We start from the raw sequence: 15,375 nt of genomic DNA on the forward strand, positions 1-15,375 counted from the left end.
ATGCTGCCTAAGTCTCCGATCCGTACATCATGATGGACGAATTGCGGATAGGTAGACTCGCAGCTTGACTTCGTTGGTGATGGGGGTCGACCACAGACATTTCGTTAAGGAGTTAAATGCAGAAGTGGCCTTAGCGCATCTTTGCTGAACATCTCTCTCGTAGCTGCCGTTGTTCTTCAGCATACAGCCCAGGTAACAGAACTCATCGATGAGTTCTATCGGTTGTCCGTCCACCCTGATTCCCGTTCGAGGTCTCGAAGAGATCCACATCTGCTTGCATTTATCAGGGCGTAGGCGTAGTCCGTAGGCTGCAGCCAGCTTCGATACAAGGTTGACAACATATTGAAGTTTCGTACTGCTTTCCGCGAATATAACAACATCGTCGGCGTACTCGAGGTCAGTCAAGGGGCACCCTGATGGTGCTAAGACAATGTCGGCAGGACAGTGGTCGACTGTTCCTCGCATAATGTCGTCGATGGCGAAATTGAACAGGAAGGGTCCTGCCACCGCCCCTTGTCTTACTCCAGTTACCACTTCAAAAGGTGTTGTACATCCGGCTGGTGTTCGAACTGCGGCACTTGTTCGTTGATTCATGTCATCAAGCAAGCGAACGAACTTTCCTGGTACTCCATCGGCGCGAAGCGCGTTGAGAAGACGGCCTCGGTGAGGAGAGTCGAACGCGGCTTCAAAGTCCAGAAACGCTAGTTGCATTGGCTTTGAATACCGCTGCCAGATTTCGATCACTCTCTTGACGATGAACACCTGATCAATCGTAGATCGGCCGAGACGAAAGCCAGCTTGCTCGTCGCGCGTTGTTTCTTCGCGATGTTTAATGAGTCGGTCCAGGATAATGCACTCCAATACCTTGTACATAACGCGCAGCAAAGAGATTCCTCGATAATTCCTTGGGTCCGTGACGGATAACTTCTTGTGGAGGGGAATTATGATAGCGTGCCTCCACGAATCAGGTATCCTTTCGTTTATTCATATTGAACGGATGATCTTTGTCATATCACGAATCCCAGACGGAGGAAGATATTTTAGCATTTCTGCGCTAATCCCGTCGTCTCCACCAGATTTTCTATTTTTCATTTTTTGAATACAGACCACGAATTCCGACTCGGTCGGTGGCTCCTCGTTAACCGCATATGTCGGTCTATGAAAGTGTTCCAGTTCAGGAGCTGGCGGTGCTAGCCGGTTCAGCAAGGTCTTGAAGTGTTCCTTCCAAATTGGAACGGTTGCTTCACCGACAGCCACCCCATTAGCAGTGTTGAGGACATGGGAACATCTTTTCATTTTGCCGCTATACTGTTTTAGTAGAGCGTAGGCTTTCCGCGGGTTCCTGCCCTCCCACGCCTTCTCAAACTCTATCGCTCTTGACGTCCACTCGTTATCGCGGTCTTGTTGCAGTTGACGACGCAGCTTCCTTCTAAGACGCTTTTCCTGGTTGAAGTCACCAGCGCTGCGAGCGACACATACAGAATTGTATGTGGATTTTGTTTCCGCAGATGCAAAGGCAAACTTCTTCCGCGGCAATAGAACCGGGAGCGTTTCCCTTGCAGCGTCCTGGATGCACTTTATGAAGGAATCCGCATCGCTAAGCTTCTTCCTGGTCCGTACTCCAACATGAATAGACACACATTGGCGGGATTTTCTTCTGCATTCATCGTCTTTCAGACCTGCCATGTCGATTTTCGGTTGAAGAGGAACTCCTCGGTTTCTCTTGTGGAACCGTATCTTGAAACTGAGAAGAACTGGACGGTGGTCAGACTCGAACGCGACGTCCCAAACAGCTCTAGATTTTCGGATGTCTGACTGAGGAATGTTCTTCGCTAGGACGTAGTCGAGCTGAAGCTTAGGAATCCTCATCTTCCGCATGTGCTGCTCTTCAGGTGTTAAAAGGGTTGACCCCTGCCACGTGAGCTGATGGGGTCGATGATTCCTCTTAAACGTGGAAGCGATGATGAGGCCCGTCTGTTCGCACAAGTCGACCAGACGGTCACCGTTGTCCGACGTGCACTCCGCTGCATAATACCATTTTCCTAGCACATCGGAGTGCTGTTCGAGTCCCATCTTCGCATTTGCGTCGATTCCGACAATGACCACCTGTTGGCTTGGTATTTTAGACATCAACGCATTGATTTCATCATAGAAGGCGTCCTTACTGTTGTCCTCCGCGGTTTCCGTAGGTGCGTGAGCACTTACGATCCAGAGTTTACGTCCTCTGCGATCCCGCAGTCGTAGAAAGGCGAATCTAGACGACGTTGAGCCAAATTCCTCCACCAGGTTCTTGTAATCGTTCCTCACAGCTATCGCGCAGCCACCTACTTTGTTCTCATCAGCATCGCCGCAGTATATGGTGTATTTTCAATGCTGATGACGGGCCGATCCCTCATGCGTGTTTCCTGCAGTGCAGCAAAAGGCACACAGAGATATTGCAGAAGTCTGGATAGAGCGTCTTGTTGGAGTTCACTCGATAGTGTTCGGCTTTTCAGCGTGACGAAACGAATTTAGAAACGGTATGAGAACTGCTTCAGTTCCTACGAGGTGCGTTAGAGCGCGCCTCTATGTGCACGTTCTGTTCCCATCAGCAGTCATTAATTCAAATTGAGTGAGCTGATGAGAAGACCTTATTGATCTTCGAAGGCTCGCTCGCAGCTCGTGCACAAAGATGGCGCGTTGCAGTACTAGCAGTCGTAAAAAAACGCCTCCTTCAGGGAAATTTTTTACAGCGGTTACGGAGAGATGAGCAGAACCACCTAGTTCTCCGCAATCTGCGACTTTGCATAAAAGCTTCCCATGGGAAATCCATGATAATTGTCAAATTTGTGGTATGTTGCCTTTAAATATCTCTGCTTTTGCATAGCTGATACATATGCCGTCAATGCATAGGCTCCTCAAAGCCTCTACAAGTCAGATAAAGGATAAAGTCACTGGCGTTTCAATCCAGTTGGAGTGCGCTAACGCGTTTCACTACAACTGGATTGAAACGCCACTACACTTCACTACACCAGTTTTTTTTTGGTTTTGTTTTTGGAACGCCTGTTGGGCCTATAGAATGACTAAAATTGGTACTACACCGCGAGGCTGCCCGTGGAGTTCACAGCCGCGCGGATCTGCACTTGATGATTATTGAGCGCACTATTGTGGGCAGTCAATAGCCGCCAAAATCGCAGCGCCGCCAAACCGGGCGGCCGCGCGGTTCTGAACTCTGCGGGCAGCCCAAAACCTCAAATGGTCCTGAATTGAAGTCGAACGTGCAGGCACTTCCTTCAAGAGATTGGTCAACGAGGAGCACTGGATCCTTTATCCCTTACACTTTTGTGTACCTCTTTGCGTTGCACCTCACAACCGCGATGCTGTCACTCTAAATACTCTCATGGCCTCAACGTAGAACACAAGTCGCGATCGCCAAGTGGTGTCTACGAACTCTTAGTAATGTTGCTAAAGTATTAGCGTTTCATACCGATTAGCGGAAAAAGGTGTGAATGTCCTATATGAAACACTAAAAAGGTTCAGCTCAAGTGGAAAGAGTCAGCCAGAAGAGCAGCACAAGCGAAAGATGTGAACTTTTAATTTCAGCTCGGTAATGCTCTGACAAGGAGAATCTCTTTATCATACATCCGAAAATCCAGAGTTGTCTGGGACGTTAAATTAGATTCCGACCACTGCCCAGTTCTTCTCAGATTAACAGCACAGCTACTGAAGACATATTCCTCAAAAATGCCCCTAAGGCACAACTTAGTGTTCAACTGCTTGACCGAGAGCCTGTGGTCGACCTTAATCGCTAATGAAGTCAAGCTGGGTACCTACCTATTCGCCCCTATATGATGTACAAACTGGAAAGTCGGTCAGCACCGTAAACGGTAATGGAGAAGCTAGAGAGAAAGCTATTCAGATGACTTCTAGGTTACTTTTCGCCGATGGAGTTTCATGAGGAAGAAATTTATGCAGTGAATACCCGCCACGCATGGGACATGAATATCTTGCCTGACCTTCTGAGATGGTCACAGAAAACCATCTTTACATACTTGATCACGTTATGAGCAGGCCATCTGATCGCTTTGCTCGAGTTTTCTCGAGGCTACTCCTAGACTCAAACCTGGAAAGGCCTCCTGGTCTTAAAAAACCGTTTTTAACAAAGCTGGTAAAAGAACGTTTGAGGAGACCTAGCGCTGAAAGGCAGTTCATTCAAGGCTCACGGTGTCACAATGATTCATGTACAGATCCTATGCGAACGCGAGCTGAGGAATAGGATGGTCTCAGATATCTTAACGGGTAACACACCTTCGCGAAGATGCGGATAGCCGCGTCAAACTGTAACCACGCGATCAATAAAAACACCATTAGGGATAACAGATGATAGAATAAACTCGAATCCAATACCTTACCATTACATTACAGGTCACAATAGTTTACCCAGCAATTGTTTGTTTTCTTTGTTGTGTACCTGTTACTGGATTTCATGCCTATATCTTTGGTTCACTCCTACTTCAACATCCACCAAAATGGACGATATTTATATGCTCCTTCTTTCGACACCTTGAAGCTGTGTGCTTTACTGCGGTGATGTTCACTCCCACGGTGAGAAGCACATCCCAATCATTGTATTTTTGTTCACATCGCAGTAGTCGTTGAAATTTGCTACCAAAAAATTATGACGAGGTCTGGAACAGCATAGGTCCTTGGAAAACCTGAACATAGGAGGAAATCTGTTGTCAACTACTTTTTTGCCATTTTATTTGCAAAATTTTAATTCCAGATGTGTAATAAGGATTTTTTTGATCCGAAAATATTGAATTTTAAATTTACGTAAGTAAGAGCGAGAATACATTACCCCTAACAGAAGGATTCAGACGCCGTTCTCGTGTTCCCATTCAATTACCATTTTCACGAATATGATATATAGAATATAACATAATAAAAACTAATGAGGAACAATAGAAAATAAGAGGAAGGAGAAGAAAGGACAAACGGATAGCGAAGACTGTTTAGACATGCCAGTAGAGGTGTGGTGGGTTGGCGTCCGTAAACGAGTATGGCAAAGACATCGACTTTGAACAACTTACGACGATGGACGTCGGATGAGAGATGTGCATACCAGCTTGACTATTCGTCGTTTACGCTAACATAAGCTACGAAAAGTGAAGCTTTCTATATGGACCGGAGAAGTTACAAGAGGTCATGCCTTTCAAGGTCATAGTTGGCGATTTAACGATAAGGTTGGCAAAAACGCCGGAGGAACTTCCGGGACCACGGCCTACAATGGAATGACCAGGAGAGGGCTTGAGTATATGACGACTAAGACCATATGGAACTGAATTTAGAAGCCCTCTTTACGCTGGACGTGGAGTACGGTGAGGTACCTAATGAAATAGACCACATCATCGTCAATAAAAGGTTCTGCCTGACGACGTGGTTTGTACCAAAGTTTTACGGGATCGGACCATCGCCTCTGAGGAAGATTTTCCTTCACAAGGAGAGCAGAGAAAGCCGCCAAGTTCAGAAAATCAGGACTACCATAACTGGAATCTCTTCGCTACGCTAGTCGGCTTGGGAAGATTCGCAATGGACAACATCGACGAGGAATATGACCGGCTTGTGAACACCTTCACGACGCGCGAAGAAGGCTGAGAGTTTTAAAACCACCAAGAGGCGTCTGTCTCTGAAACTTGAGCTGATACGCCAGCGTGGAGCACACGAGCCGCAGGGAACAAGAACTACGTCGAGCTCGCAAGGCTTGCCGAGAGGCGATAAAGGAAGACCTTAAGAGAGAAGAGCAGAAGTGCTGGCTGAAGCTGCAGAGGCGGGAAAAGCATCGCTATGCCGTCGAGACTTGCCAGTCGCAAGACGAGGATGACTGCTCTGGAACCCAAAGGGAACAACCATTGCATGAGAGGGGATGGAGAAAATCATTACGACTTACGATCTTGACAGCCATGTACTTGCCTCTCACCATCGAGGGAAGATGGACAAGTCATTAGAGGTTCTCCGTGAAATACGACATGCTATCATGTCGGTAAGATCGTACGGCACCCGATCGACAAATAAGACCAGAACACAAGAGCCTTCCGCAGTACTATAACACCTGGCGAGGCTCTTTACCGTTATCTGTGGAATGCAAGGTTCCTAAACAGTGGAAGACCAGCAAGACCGTGTTGTTGTATAAAAGGGAGATACATGACATCGGCAACTATCGCAATCTGCCACGTCCGTCATTACAAGCTCTTAAAGAGTAATCCTTAATAGGATTGAAAAAGTCTTGGATGAAGGACAGCCATGAGCAAGCAGGGTTTCGAAAGGATTCAGCACGATTGACCACATCACACTTTCGAAACTATCGAGGTATCACGAGAGTACAAGATGCCGCTCTGTCTCACCTTCATCGACTTAAAGAAGGCTTTGACTCGGTTGAGACGGAAGCGGTCGTGGAAGCCTGACAACAAGGCGTCCACTAATATATAAAGGTACTTCGAGAGTTGTACAGTAACTTACGACGGAATTCGCCATTTACAAGAACATCATCATTGACGTGAAGAGGGGGTCGACAGGGTGATACAATTTCACCCAAAATATTCACAGCCACCCTGAGAACGCAATGCGAAAGTTGGAATGGGACACATGGGAGTGAAGGTTGATGGTCGGCAGCTACACCCTTTGCGCTTTGCTGATGACATCGTACTGATAACGCCTAGCATCAGCCAAGCGGAATCAATGCTGACCGAATTCGACGAAACATGTGGATGCATCGGTCTTCAGCGTAATCTACAAAAGACGATGTTCATGCGGAACGATGGGTCTCGATGCATTCACGCTCAACGGAACGAACATATGAATGCACAGCTACGTTTATCTGGGTCGGAACGAACAGAAACGACGACCGAGCGGGCAGGAGGAGACGAGCGGCTGGAGCGTAAAGAGCATCGAGGATGTAGTGAAGAAGACCAGGAACACCCGGCTCGTGCACCTCTTCAACACACGTACTTCGCTTACATGCGAAACCGGGCATTTCGCAAGCAGGAAGAAAAGCGGTGAGCGTCATTGAACGCGCAATTGAGAGAGTGATGCTAGAGTATTTCACGCAAGTGAGGACGGATTGAAGTTCTCTTACGTCAGCGATCGAAGATTAGAGACGCGCCGCGTTTGCAAGGAGTAAAAAAGGTGGGCCGGACAGATGCGCTTATACAACCGTTGGACCAGAGCCGTGAGCGACTGGGTTCCCGCGATATTAAGCGCACTAAGGAAGACCGCCGACCCGATGGTCGATTTCTTCACGAAGTCCTGAAAGAAAATATGATGCTCTTCGTGTCCCACGCGAAAGGAGGAACCACTGGGCTACTCTGGCACGCGATCGGGACAAATGGAAGAATTACTGGCGCCCGCTCGACCAGTTCGAAGATCAACGGGAGTCAAGGTGATCAAGGTGATCAAGTAGGAACAAACAAAGAGTTACAAATCGCAGATATCACTTGAAAATAGAAAAACATCTAAATCTTTTCCATGTTTCTTTGTTATTTCAGGTAGTTGCAATAATACGATGTATAACTATTCATTATCGACTTAATGTTCACACACGTCACGCTGCATTGGCTTACTGTATATGTCTGCCAGGTGTAAGTGCTTTAGGAGCGTTTTTCTTTCTTCTGCGCTAATATCAGGCTGTAGAACTACATTACTTTCTCAATAATAATCACATGTGGCCACAATGAGTTCAGAACGAATTATCGGTATGAGAAGTATGTTGTTATAAGTAACGAAAAGTAACAAATCCTTTTTTTTTAGGTTCTAGCCGAAGTTTATATACTACTTATGGGACCTATTCAAGGACCGGAACCGTTGTGTGGTTACACAATATATTTGACTACTGAGCCATGGATTACCTTGGTGAGCAAACGGAATTTCTATTCTCTGGAAAAAAAATCAAATTTCAAAAAACTCATTATACTTAGTTAAGTGTTAAAGTTTTATTAGAAAAAAATCATAATCTTCACTTCATGTCGAGATCTCAGGTATTTCAAATTTTCAAAATTTTGAAAACATCAGTTAATGTCGGGTAAGAGGCTAAATAGTAAAAAAAAAACTCGCAACTTAAGCGTACTATGTATCCTTCTACTTGATGAAAGCTATGCAAGAATGAAAAAGAATAGTGTGTGCCATTAGATTTCTTCGATACCTTCTCAGAATTAGTAGTACTTAAGAAACGAGTATCAAAGAAATTTCCATGTGTTTCTGAAACGGGTGGAAGAAGCTCCGCTAAAATTTCCAAAAATCAGCTCTTCCCTAACCAAGGCGCTACATTGTGACTGAAAAATCCAGCCAAGATAAATGTTGGGATCAATTCAGCAGTAAATCTGATGGTCTGATTAAATGGTTGACCATAAAAGAAAGTGAGAGGGGGTTGGATTTCTATAGTCTGGCGAAGTTCAAGTTCCCATTGAACATACTCTTGACTTAAAGATATCAAAAAAAATTTATTTTGGCTTTACCTAACGGAGGTCCTATAGTTTGAATTAGTGTAAATATATTGTAGACATTCAAGATTTGTAGCTCGTGTTTGACTTTGATTTTATACATTCGACAAATCTGCGACAGACAGCTTTTTTCAGTCATTTTTCTCCTATCGATTTATTGTGACACTATTCGGTCTATCGTTGAATATGTGGATGACCACAAAAATTTATAACGATGCCAAAGAAAGACGAGGTGGGTTCGTCATGATACTAATTTAGTAGTTTGTTTCTTTCCAGTATGGAAACAGTATTCATTGCTCATTCAATACAGCAGACTGATCGGCTGGAATATTGGTTGATCTTTTGGTATGCTTCCTTGTGATCTTCATAAAATCGGCGTTTTCGCAAAATCGACTATTTCTTTTCATTTAAGCGTACGATGTCGATATAATAGCAGAGTGTCAGGAAGAAAAAAAACGTCCTCAAAGACTAATTCGTTGACCATTCACCACCTTTTTCTTTGCTAAGAAAAAAATTCTCAAGATTTAAATTATACGTGCCCCAGAGGAGATCATAATAGAGAGTTTTTTTTCAATTTTCATTTGCATTTGCAATTTCGCCCCAGAAAATTATCGCTGCTAGGTTTCATTGTCAGGTGAAGTGGAAATGTATTTCACCGATAAAGTTATAATTCATTGGTGAGACACGACCACCTACGAAAGACGGAGGACCTTGCCATTAAAGTACACCACAATTGTATTCCAATTTAAAAATTTTGTATTTGAATGAAATTTTTATAGTTGGAAATTGTGTTTTGTAAGCATCATATGTGCAGTCGAACTATTCTAAACAATCTAGAGCTATTTCTTCTTCCTTTAAATTCCTTTAAAGGCAGCATACCACGAGTCTGGGATGGAACAGATTTCAGGTGGAGTATCCGCATACGGGGTCGTAGATTATGGAAACCGGGGTGCTCCCGATCATCTCTCTCTGAATCACTGCAACCAGCCGGCCCCTGAATACTGTTTTGTATGATGCCATCTATTGCAACGCTCCACTCCTTGCGCCGCCTTAGCCCTGCGATTCGTCGAAAATAAACTCAGGCTGCCCCGGTAGGCTGTAAGGGACGATGCGCGTGCAAGGCTGGCGCGCTGCAATAGAAGGCATCGTACAAAACAGCATTCTGGAGGCGGATGTTTGCAGTGATCCAGGGATGAATGAGAGATGAGCAGAACCACCCCCATCTCCATAATCTACGACCCTGTATACGCAGCGGCGCGCCACCCTTGCACGCGTAGCGTCCCTTATCACGGCAGTCCGAATTGATTTTCAACGAATCGCAGGGTGGAGGCGGCGCAAAGGGTGGAGCGTTGCAATAGATAGCGCTTTACGAAACATTCTGGAGGCAGCTGTTTGCGGTGGTGCAGTGAGAGGTGAGCGAAACTACTCCGGTCTCCATAATCTACGATCCCGTATACGGTTACTCCACCTGAAATCCGCACCACCTCAGATTCGAGGCATGCTGCTCTTAAAGACGTTGTGACGGATCAGTAAATAGACAATTCCTTTTCCCGGAAACTAGGACTAATATAGGGCCAATCTGACATCTACCGTGAGGATCCGAGGGAAGAGCTAGAGAAGTAGTGAGAGATTATGGAGTCCTGGATGGCTCCGCTCATTTAGCCTTATTTGAATAGGCTGCTGAGGAGACTGTATTAATCTTCGACAGCTCGCACATGGATGCGACGATGCACAAAGCTGCTTGCATCTGCAATCGTCGTAAAAAAACAACGTCGTCCACGCCGTCTTTTTTTTACGACGATCAGCGAGAAATGAGAGGAACCACCCCCGATCCCGCAATCTACAACCCATCTCTAGCTTTTCTCGTGGATTTCCTTATCACGTCAGATTCGTGGTACGGCGCCTTCAAAGCCCCATGTTGGATCACTGCTAATCGTACACTTACATTTACAAATTTCAATCGAGAGTAGTTCATTTTCCTTTTCAGCAACTATCTCCACGATCTTTAAAGGCAGCATACCACGAGTCTGGGGTACGGATTTCAGGTGGAGTATCCGTATACGGGGTCGTAGATTATGGAGACGGGGGTGGTTCCGCATATCTCTCCCGGGATCACTGCAAACAGCCGCCTCCAGAATGGTGTTTTGTACGATGCCATCTATTGCAACGCTCCACTCCTTAGGGCGCTGTCTTAGCCCTGCGATTCGTCGAAAATAAACTCAGGCTGCTCCGGTAGGCTGTAAGGGACGATGCGCGTGCAAGGCTGGCGCACGCCAATAGAAGGCATCGTACAAAACAGCATTCTGGAGGCGGATGTTTGCAGTGATCCAGGGATGAATGAGAGATGAACAGAACCACCCCCATCTCCATAATCTACGACCCTGTATGCGTGTACTCTTCCTGGAATCCGTACCACCTCAGATTCGTGGTTTGCTGCCTTCAACTAGTAATCAGTGCTACTTACTTACTTACTTACTTAGATACATAAATGGCTCGTCTTCACTGAACGTGCGGGCCCCAGCATCTCTTCCACTCGTTTCGTTCCCTCGCCATTGTCATCCAAGATGTTTTCAAGCTTCGTGAGTGACGTTGATGAGGTCTTTGAGCCGTATCCAGCTGAGCTCTCAGCTGGTCTATCCGTGTAGCGAACACGGCACCCCATCTCGTTGGCGGTCTCCCTCGAGGGCGTTCAGCGTCTCTTAGGATCCACTCTAGCGCTCTTTTAGTCCATTTATCGTCGATTCTTCTCATGGTGTGACCGGCCCATCTATGTTTTGCTTTCGATATATATATATATTCCGGTGGGTCGCCAAGACGGGACATTTCTCTTAAGTCAGAGCTGCGAAGACCGGCTAGGTGTTACGTGCGCCGGTTAAACTTCAGAAGACATCTCTCAAGGGCTCTGTGAGTAGTAAGTAGCTTCGTAGACGTGACCGCGGTGTCTGCCCACGTCTCCGCTGCGTAATAGAGCGCTGGAAGGACTGTCGAGTCGAACAGATGGGCACGAAGATCTTGGTCCGTTAGTTGGTCCGTAGCTTCCCTGACGGCTGCCCAAGCTGCTCTCATTCTTCTATTCAGTTCTTCCTTCAAGTCGTTTTCCATGTTCATAGAACGTCCGAGGTATACGTATGACGAAGTTTCCACGATTTGGGAGCCTTCAAGTTGTACTCCGCCGTCCTCGCAGTAGACATTCTTCATGAACTGTGTCTTCTTTATGTTTATTCGCAGTCCTATTCTCTTCCCTGCTTCGTTCAATTCGTTGAGCATCGTTTCTGCTTCATTGGTACTGCTCGAAAAGAGAACGATGTCGTCCGCGAAACGAAGGTTCGAAAGAAATCTTCCACCAACACGTATACCCTTTTCTTCCCAGGAAAGTGATTTCATTATCCATCCAATGCAGCCGTAAACAGCTTCGGCGATATAGTATCTCCTTGTCGTACCCCCTTTCCAGTGGGTATGGTGAGAGGGCGGTGGAAAAGCTGTATCTTAGTCGTGCATCAATTGGCTAATGTCCTCATATACGACGCGCCCACACCTTGATCGACCAGCGCTGACAGTATTGCATTCGTTTCCACGCTGTCAAAGGCTTTCTCATAGTTGACGAAGGTCAGAACAAGGGACAGGTGAAGGGGTAACAAGGCCCGGCATACCTCTATGACTCTCGACAAGGTCTGGATGTGGTCCTAGCAGCTGAACCCCTGACGGAATACAGCTTGTTCTTGAGGCTGGGCTTCATCCAGCGTCCTAGATATACGCGTGAGGATGATCTTGGTGAATACTTTGTATAACACGCTCAGCAAGAATATCGGACGGTAGTTCCGAAGGTCCTCTCGGTCACCTTTCTTATGGATAAGAACGGTTCGCGAGGTATTCCACTGGTCTGGGATCCTTTATTTCTGAAGGTAGGATGTCATGTGCGCTGCTAAGATTACATGAAGCGGATAGCCACCAGCCCGAAGAAAGTCTGCTGATATAAAATCATGTCCGGAGGCTGTGCCAGGTTTCATGCTCTTGATAGCGACTCGTACTTCCGAAGGGAGAATCCGTGGTGGAGCTTCACCATTGAGGATGATCGGGCTTGACACAGAGGTTGATGAACGGAAAAATTTCGACTAGAACCTCTCCGTAATGATTCCTATCTCACGACGAGAAGACGTGCGAATCCCGTCTTCGCTCAGCAAGGTTGCTAGCGGAATATTATATTCGCGGAGATCCCTGCGGCACTTCTTTATACTCGTTCTTCTTTGCGCTGCTTCCAGAATCTTCTTCTGAATGTATTTCAAAAGATCCTCCTGCAACGCTTTTCTGCAACTAGTGTTTGCTACTAACCGCTCAATGTGCGATGCATTCGGATCGAGCCTCAAAGCCCTTCTTCTTTCCAACAATTCCTTGGTGGTCTTCGAAATTCGATCCAAGTTTGTCGTGCGCGGCTTCGGGGCACGCTCAGCACAGGCTCGTAATCCTCTGAGCAGCATTTCGTAGTCCACGTTTGGGTCCTCCTCGATGTGCCAGTCACCTTGGGACAAGGAGTTCTCGAGTACGCAATCGTCGTAGACAACTTCTTTTCTCCCTCGCTGCCGATAGCAGATGTTCTTTTCCATCGTGTGGCTAAGTCGTATTTTCGCACGAAAGAGACGGTGATCAGAACCAGTACAAAAGGATGGTACTACTGACGACGTCAAGTATACACCACCTCCGGTTGATGAGTATGTGGTCGATCTCCGCACGAGTCGCGCCATTGGGCGATTCCCATGTCCACCGACGATGATCTTTTTTCATGAAAAGAGAGTTCTTATGAAAGAGGCGAGCGGCGGACAACAGCCCGGCGAGACGATTGCCATTTTCAGCGGTTCTTTTTTTCCGGTCCCCTAGTCCAAATCTTCCAATCCTCTTCTGTGGCCTTTCCTAGTTTTGCGTTGAAGTCTCCGACAACGAATTTGTAGAAGGACTTCTCGTTGCGGACTACTTCCTCCAGCTCCTCGTAAAATGCGTCCAATACAGATTCATCAGCTGCTGATGTTGGTGATTAGCAGTTGATGATACTGAGTACTACTGGGTTTTTGGCGCAGAGAACGGAGGCGAGGAATGGCCAGACGAGGTGACAGGATCTCGTGAGAATCGACGACAGATGGGTGCACAACAAAACCAACACCGCCTACATTTCGCGGCGGAACCTTCTCTCAATGACGAGTGTACCGTCATTCATCTGTCGTACGTCGTTCCTTCTGCACTTGCTCTCCTGCAGAGCAATCACGTGAAATTTGATACGCTCTGCAGCTCCGAGAAGGGTATGCAGGTCAGACTGTAGACACTGTTCTCGCGTTGTAAGTACACAGTCTGAGACAGTCTCCATGGCGAGTCATGCGTGTGTCGCCTTGGTCCAGAATCAATGACCTGAGAATCCAGAATCAATCCTGAGCAATCTGAGATTTGATCGCCTCTCACCGGCCGCCATACCGTCCGACGTCTGAGACGGCAGGGCCCAGTGTGCAGGGTATTGAGGCAGTATACATGCTGGAGTGGCAAAAAGACTTTTCCCCAAACTAAGCAGCCATGCCACGGCGAGCTTTCACCACAGGTCGTCGCCCAACCTATATGGACCAGGGAACCACCTTACGACATTTTGCCAAGACAGTGGTGAATCTTAGCAGTGGTTTACTCTTAGCTAGGCTTCCGATTCCGAGAAGGCGGAATGTCGGATGATTCGAACTCCTTCTCAGCTTGGGAGATCCTGCCGGAGGACGAACCTCCGCTGTGCATCGCAGTTCGACGCCCAATGTCACCTCCACGCCACTATGATGCGGTAAACTGTGTGGAAGGTAATCAGTGATGCTAAGTATAATTCATTTAGGTGCCAACGCGAGCATGTGGACGGTAAAAGAGTTGAGTTTGGCAAAAAGTATGTTCTATCAATCGGTTATCCCTATGTTTCTGTCGAGTTTATCTATAATCGAAGCAGTCACAAAGCAAATAAGTAAGTCAGTTACTTCTAATTTCTACTCCAATTAAAATTTCTCAGCAGCAGCAACGCAATTTACTTCAAACTACTGCACTGTTGTCAACTTTTATTTTCAGTTGCTTTCAACAAGATATTCAGTGAAATTGCTCACACTCTTCCGTACACTGTTTACTTTCTTACTGCATTTCTACCGGCTATATTTCTACGACGTTTTCGTAACGCTATGATTCCACAGTTCTTGTGGAGACGCCTGTGTACAGACAATAAGTTGGCCTTCGTTCACGTGCCACAGGTCAAGGTGTCCGCGCAGTCGTACTACCGATGATCGATGGAGAGGAAACTCCACTGAGTACGTAACGGGTTGAAAAGTTGGCACAACTTGTTGTCTTTATTTCCTGCTGGATAGGACTTTTCTACGTGAATCCTCAATAAATTTGAAAAAGATCAACTTTGCTCTCTGAGTCATACAGAAGTAATACATATTCATTATCGTGCTATATCTTAACAGAGTTAGTCTGTCACGTGTGTATGCGAAACATAATTCAAGAATGGGGGTAGGCGGGTCTGATTCCAGTCCGCGTCCACTTGGTTCGCCGGGGCCAGAAAGCGATAAAGTGGGGTGGGACCGGTCCCACAACGTCGAATCGGCGCGTCGATCGCTAAGCGATAAAGTGGGCAGGACGGGTCCCATGCCGTGAAATTGGTGCACTAGTGCCAGATAGCGATAAGATGGGTAATACATAAAATACAGTAATATTTTAAAGCCTCCAATATCAGAGATATGTCGGGATCGAAAATTGTCATTGCAATATTCGTATTCGTGAAGAATATTTAATTTTAAATGAATATTCGTCAGGAAATATTTACTCAAAAAAGAATTGCACCGGATATTTGTTTATGCTTCAATTTTTCAACATTTCAAAAAAAAAACAGGTATCTAGCGGC

The 15,375-nt window shown here is 46.3% G+C and overlaps 9 protein-coding genes across 10 annotated transcripts; 3 read left to right on the forward strand and 6 right to left on the reverse strand.

Moving 5' to 3' along the window:
• Positions 1–27: 27 nt before the first annotated feature.
• On the reverse strand, positions 28–873 carry RB195_003036 (uncharacterized protein; the record flags this gene model as incomplete). Its single annotated transcript, XM_064200535.1, has 1 exon — positions 28–873. One exon carries the CDS (start codon positions 871–873, stop codon positions 28–30), a length of 846 nt encoding a protein of 281 aa, XP_064056416.1.
• Positions 874–984: 111 nt separating this feature from the next.
• Positions 985–2,396, reverse strand: RB195_003037 (uncharacterized protein; the record flags this gene model as incomplete). The annotated part of the gene is made up of 2 exons (XM_064200536.1): positions 985–2,254; positions 2,329–2,396. The coding sequence occupies 2 exons, from the start codon at positions 2,394–2,396 to the stop codon at positions 985–987; spliced, it is 1,338 nt and encodes a 445-aa protein (XP_064056417.1).
• Positions 2,397–4,573: 2,177 nt separating this feature from the next.
• RB195_003038 (uncharacterized protein) lies at positions 4,574–5,894 on the reverse strand (the record flags this gene model as incomplete). The annotated part of the gene is made up of 3 exons (XM_064200537.1): positions 4,574–4,694; positions 5,367–5,455; positions 5,766–5,894. 3 exons carry the CDS (start codon positions 5,892–5,894, stop codon positions 4,574–4,576), a joined length of 339 nt encoding a protein of 112 aa, XP_064056418.1.
• Positions 5,895–6,621: 727 nt separating this feature from the next.
• RB195_003039 (uncharacterized protein) lies at positions 6,622–7,035 on the forward strand (the record flags this gene model as incomplete). Its single annotated transcript, XM_064200538.1, has 1 exon — positions 6,622–7,035. The coding sequence occupies one exon, from the start codon at positions 6,622–6,624 to the stop codon at positions 7,033–7,035; it is 414 nt and encodes a 137-aa protein (XP_064056419.1).
• A 325-nt stretch (positions 7,036–7,360) lies between these two features.
• On the forward strand, positions 7,361–11,116 carry RB195_003040 (uncharacterized protein; the record flags this gene model as incomplete). The annotated part of the gene is made up of 4 exons (XM_064200539.1): positions 7,361–7,423; positions 7,521–7,613; positions 7,783–7,884; positions 10,952–11,116. The coding sequence occupies 4 exons, from the start codon at positions 7,361–7,363 to the stop codon at positions 11,114–11,116; spliced, it is 423 nt and encodes a 140-aa protein (XP_064056420.1).
• RB195_003041 (uncharacterized protein) lies at positions 10,971–11,294 on the reverse strand (the record flags this gene model as incomplete). Its single annotated transcript, XM_064200540.1, has 1 exon — positions 10,971–11,294. One exon carries the CDS (start codon positions 11,292–11,294, stop codon positions 10,971–10,973), a length of 324 nt encoding a protein of 107 aa, XP_064056421.1.
• A 36-nt stretch (positions 11,295–11,330) lies between these two features.
• RB195_003042 (uncharacterized protein) lies at positions 11,331–11,855 on the reverse strand (the record flags this gene model as incomplete). Its single annotated transcript, XM_064200541.1, has 1 exon — positions 11,331–11,855. The coding sequence occupies one exon, from the start codon at positions 11,853–11,855 to the stop codon at positions 11,331–11,333; it is 525 nt and encodes a 174-aa protein (XP_064056422.1).
• A 728-nt stretch (positions 11,856–12,583) lies between these two features.
• Positions 12,584–13,210, reverse strand: RB195_003043 (uncharacterized protein; the record flags this gene model as incomplete). Its single annotated transcript, XM_064200542.1, has 1 exon — positions 12,584–13,210. One exon carries the CDS (start codon positions 13,208–13,210, stop codon positions 12,584–12,586), a length of 627 nt encoding a protein of 208 aa, XP_064056423.1.
• Positions 13,211–13,265: 55 nt separating this feature from the next.
• RB195_003044 (uncharacterized protein) lies at positions 13,266–14,755 on the forward strand (the record flags this gene model as incomplete). Of its 2 annotated transcripts, XM_064200544.1 has the most annotated exons (5): positions 13,266–13,320; positions 13,541–13,759; positions 14,141–14,290; positions 14,323–14,445; positions 14,547–14,755. In XM_064200544.1, the coding sequence occupies 5 exons, from the start codon at positions 13,266–13,268 to the stop codon at positions 14,753–14,755; spliced, it is 756 nt and encodes a 251-aa protein (XP_064056424.1). The 2 variants fall into 2 exon arrangements, with proteins under 2 accessions (XP_064056424.1, XP_064056425.1); XM_064200543.1 differs by lacking the exons at positions 13,266–13,320; positions 14,141–14,290 and having other exon boundaries at positions 13,600–13,759.
• Positions 14,756–15,375: the final 620 nt, after the last annotated feature.

The sequence above is a fragment of the Necator americanus genome, chromosome IV, assembly GCF_031761385.1.
Source record: "Necator americanus strain Aroian chromosome IV, whole genome shotgun sequence".
NCBI lineage: Eukaryota > Metazoa > Nematoda > Chromadorea > Rhabditida > Ancylostomatidae > Necator > Necator americanus.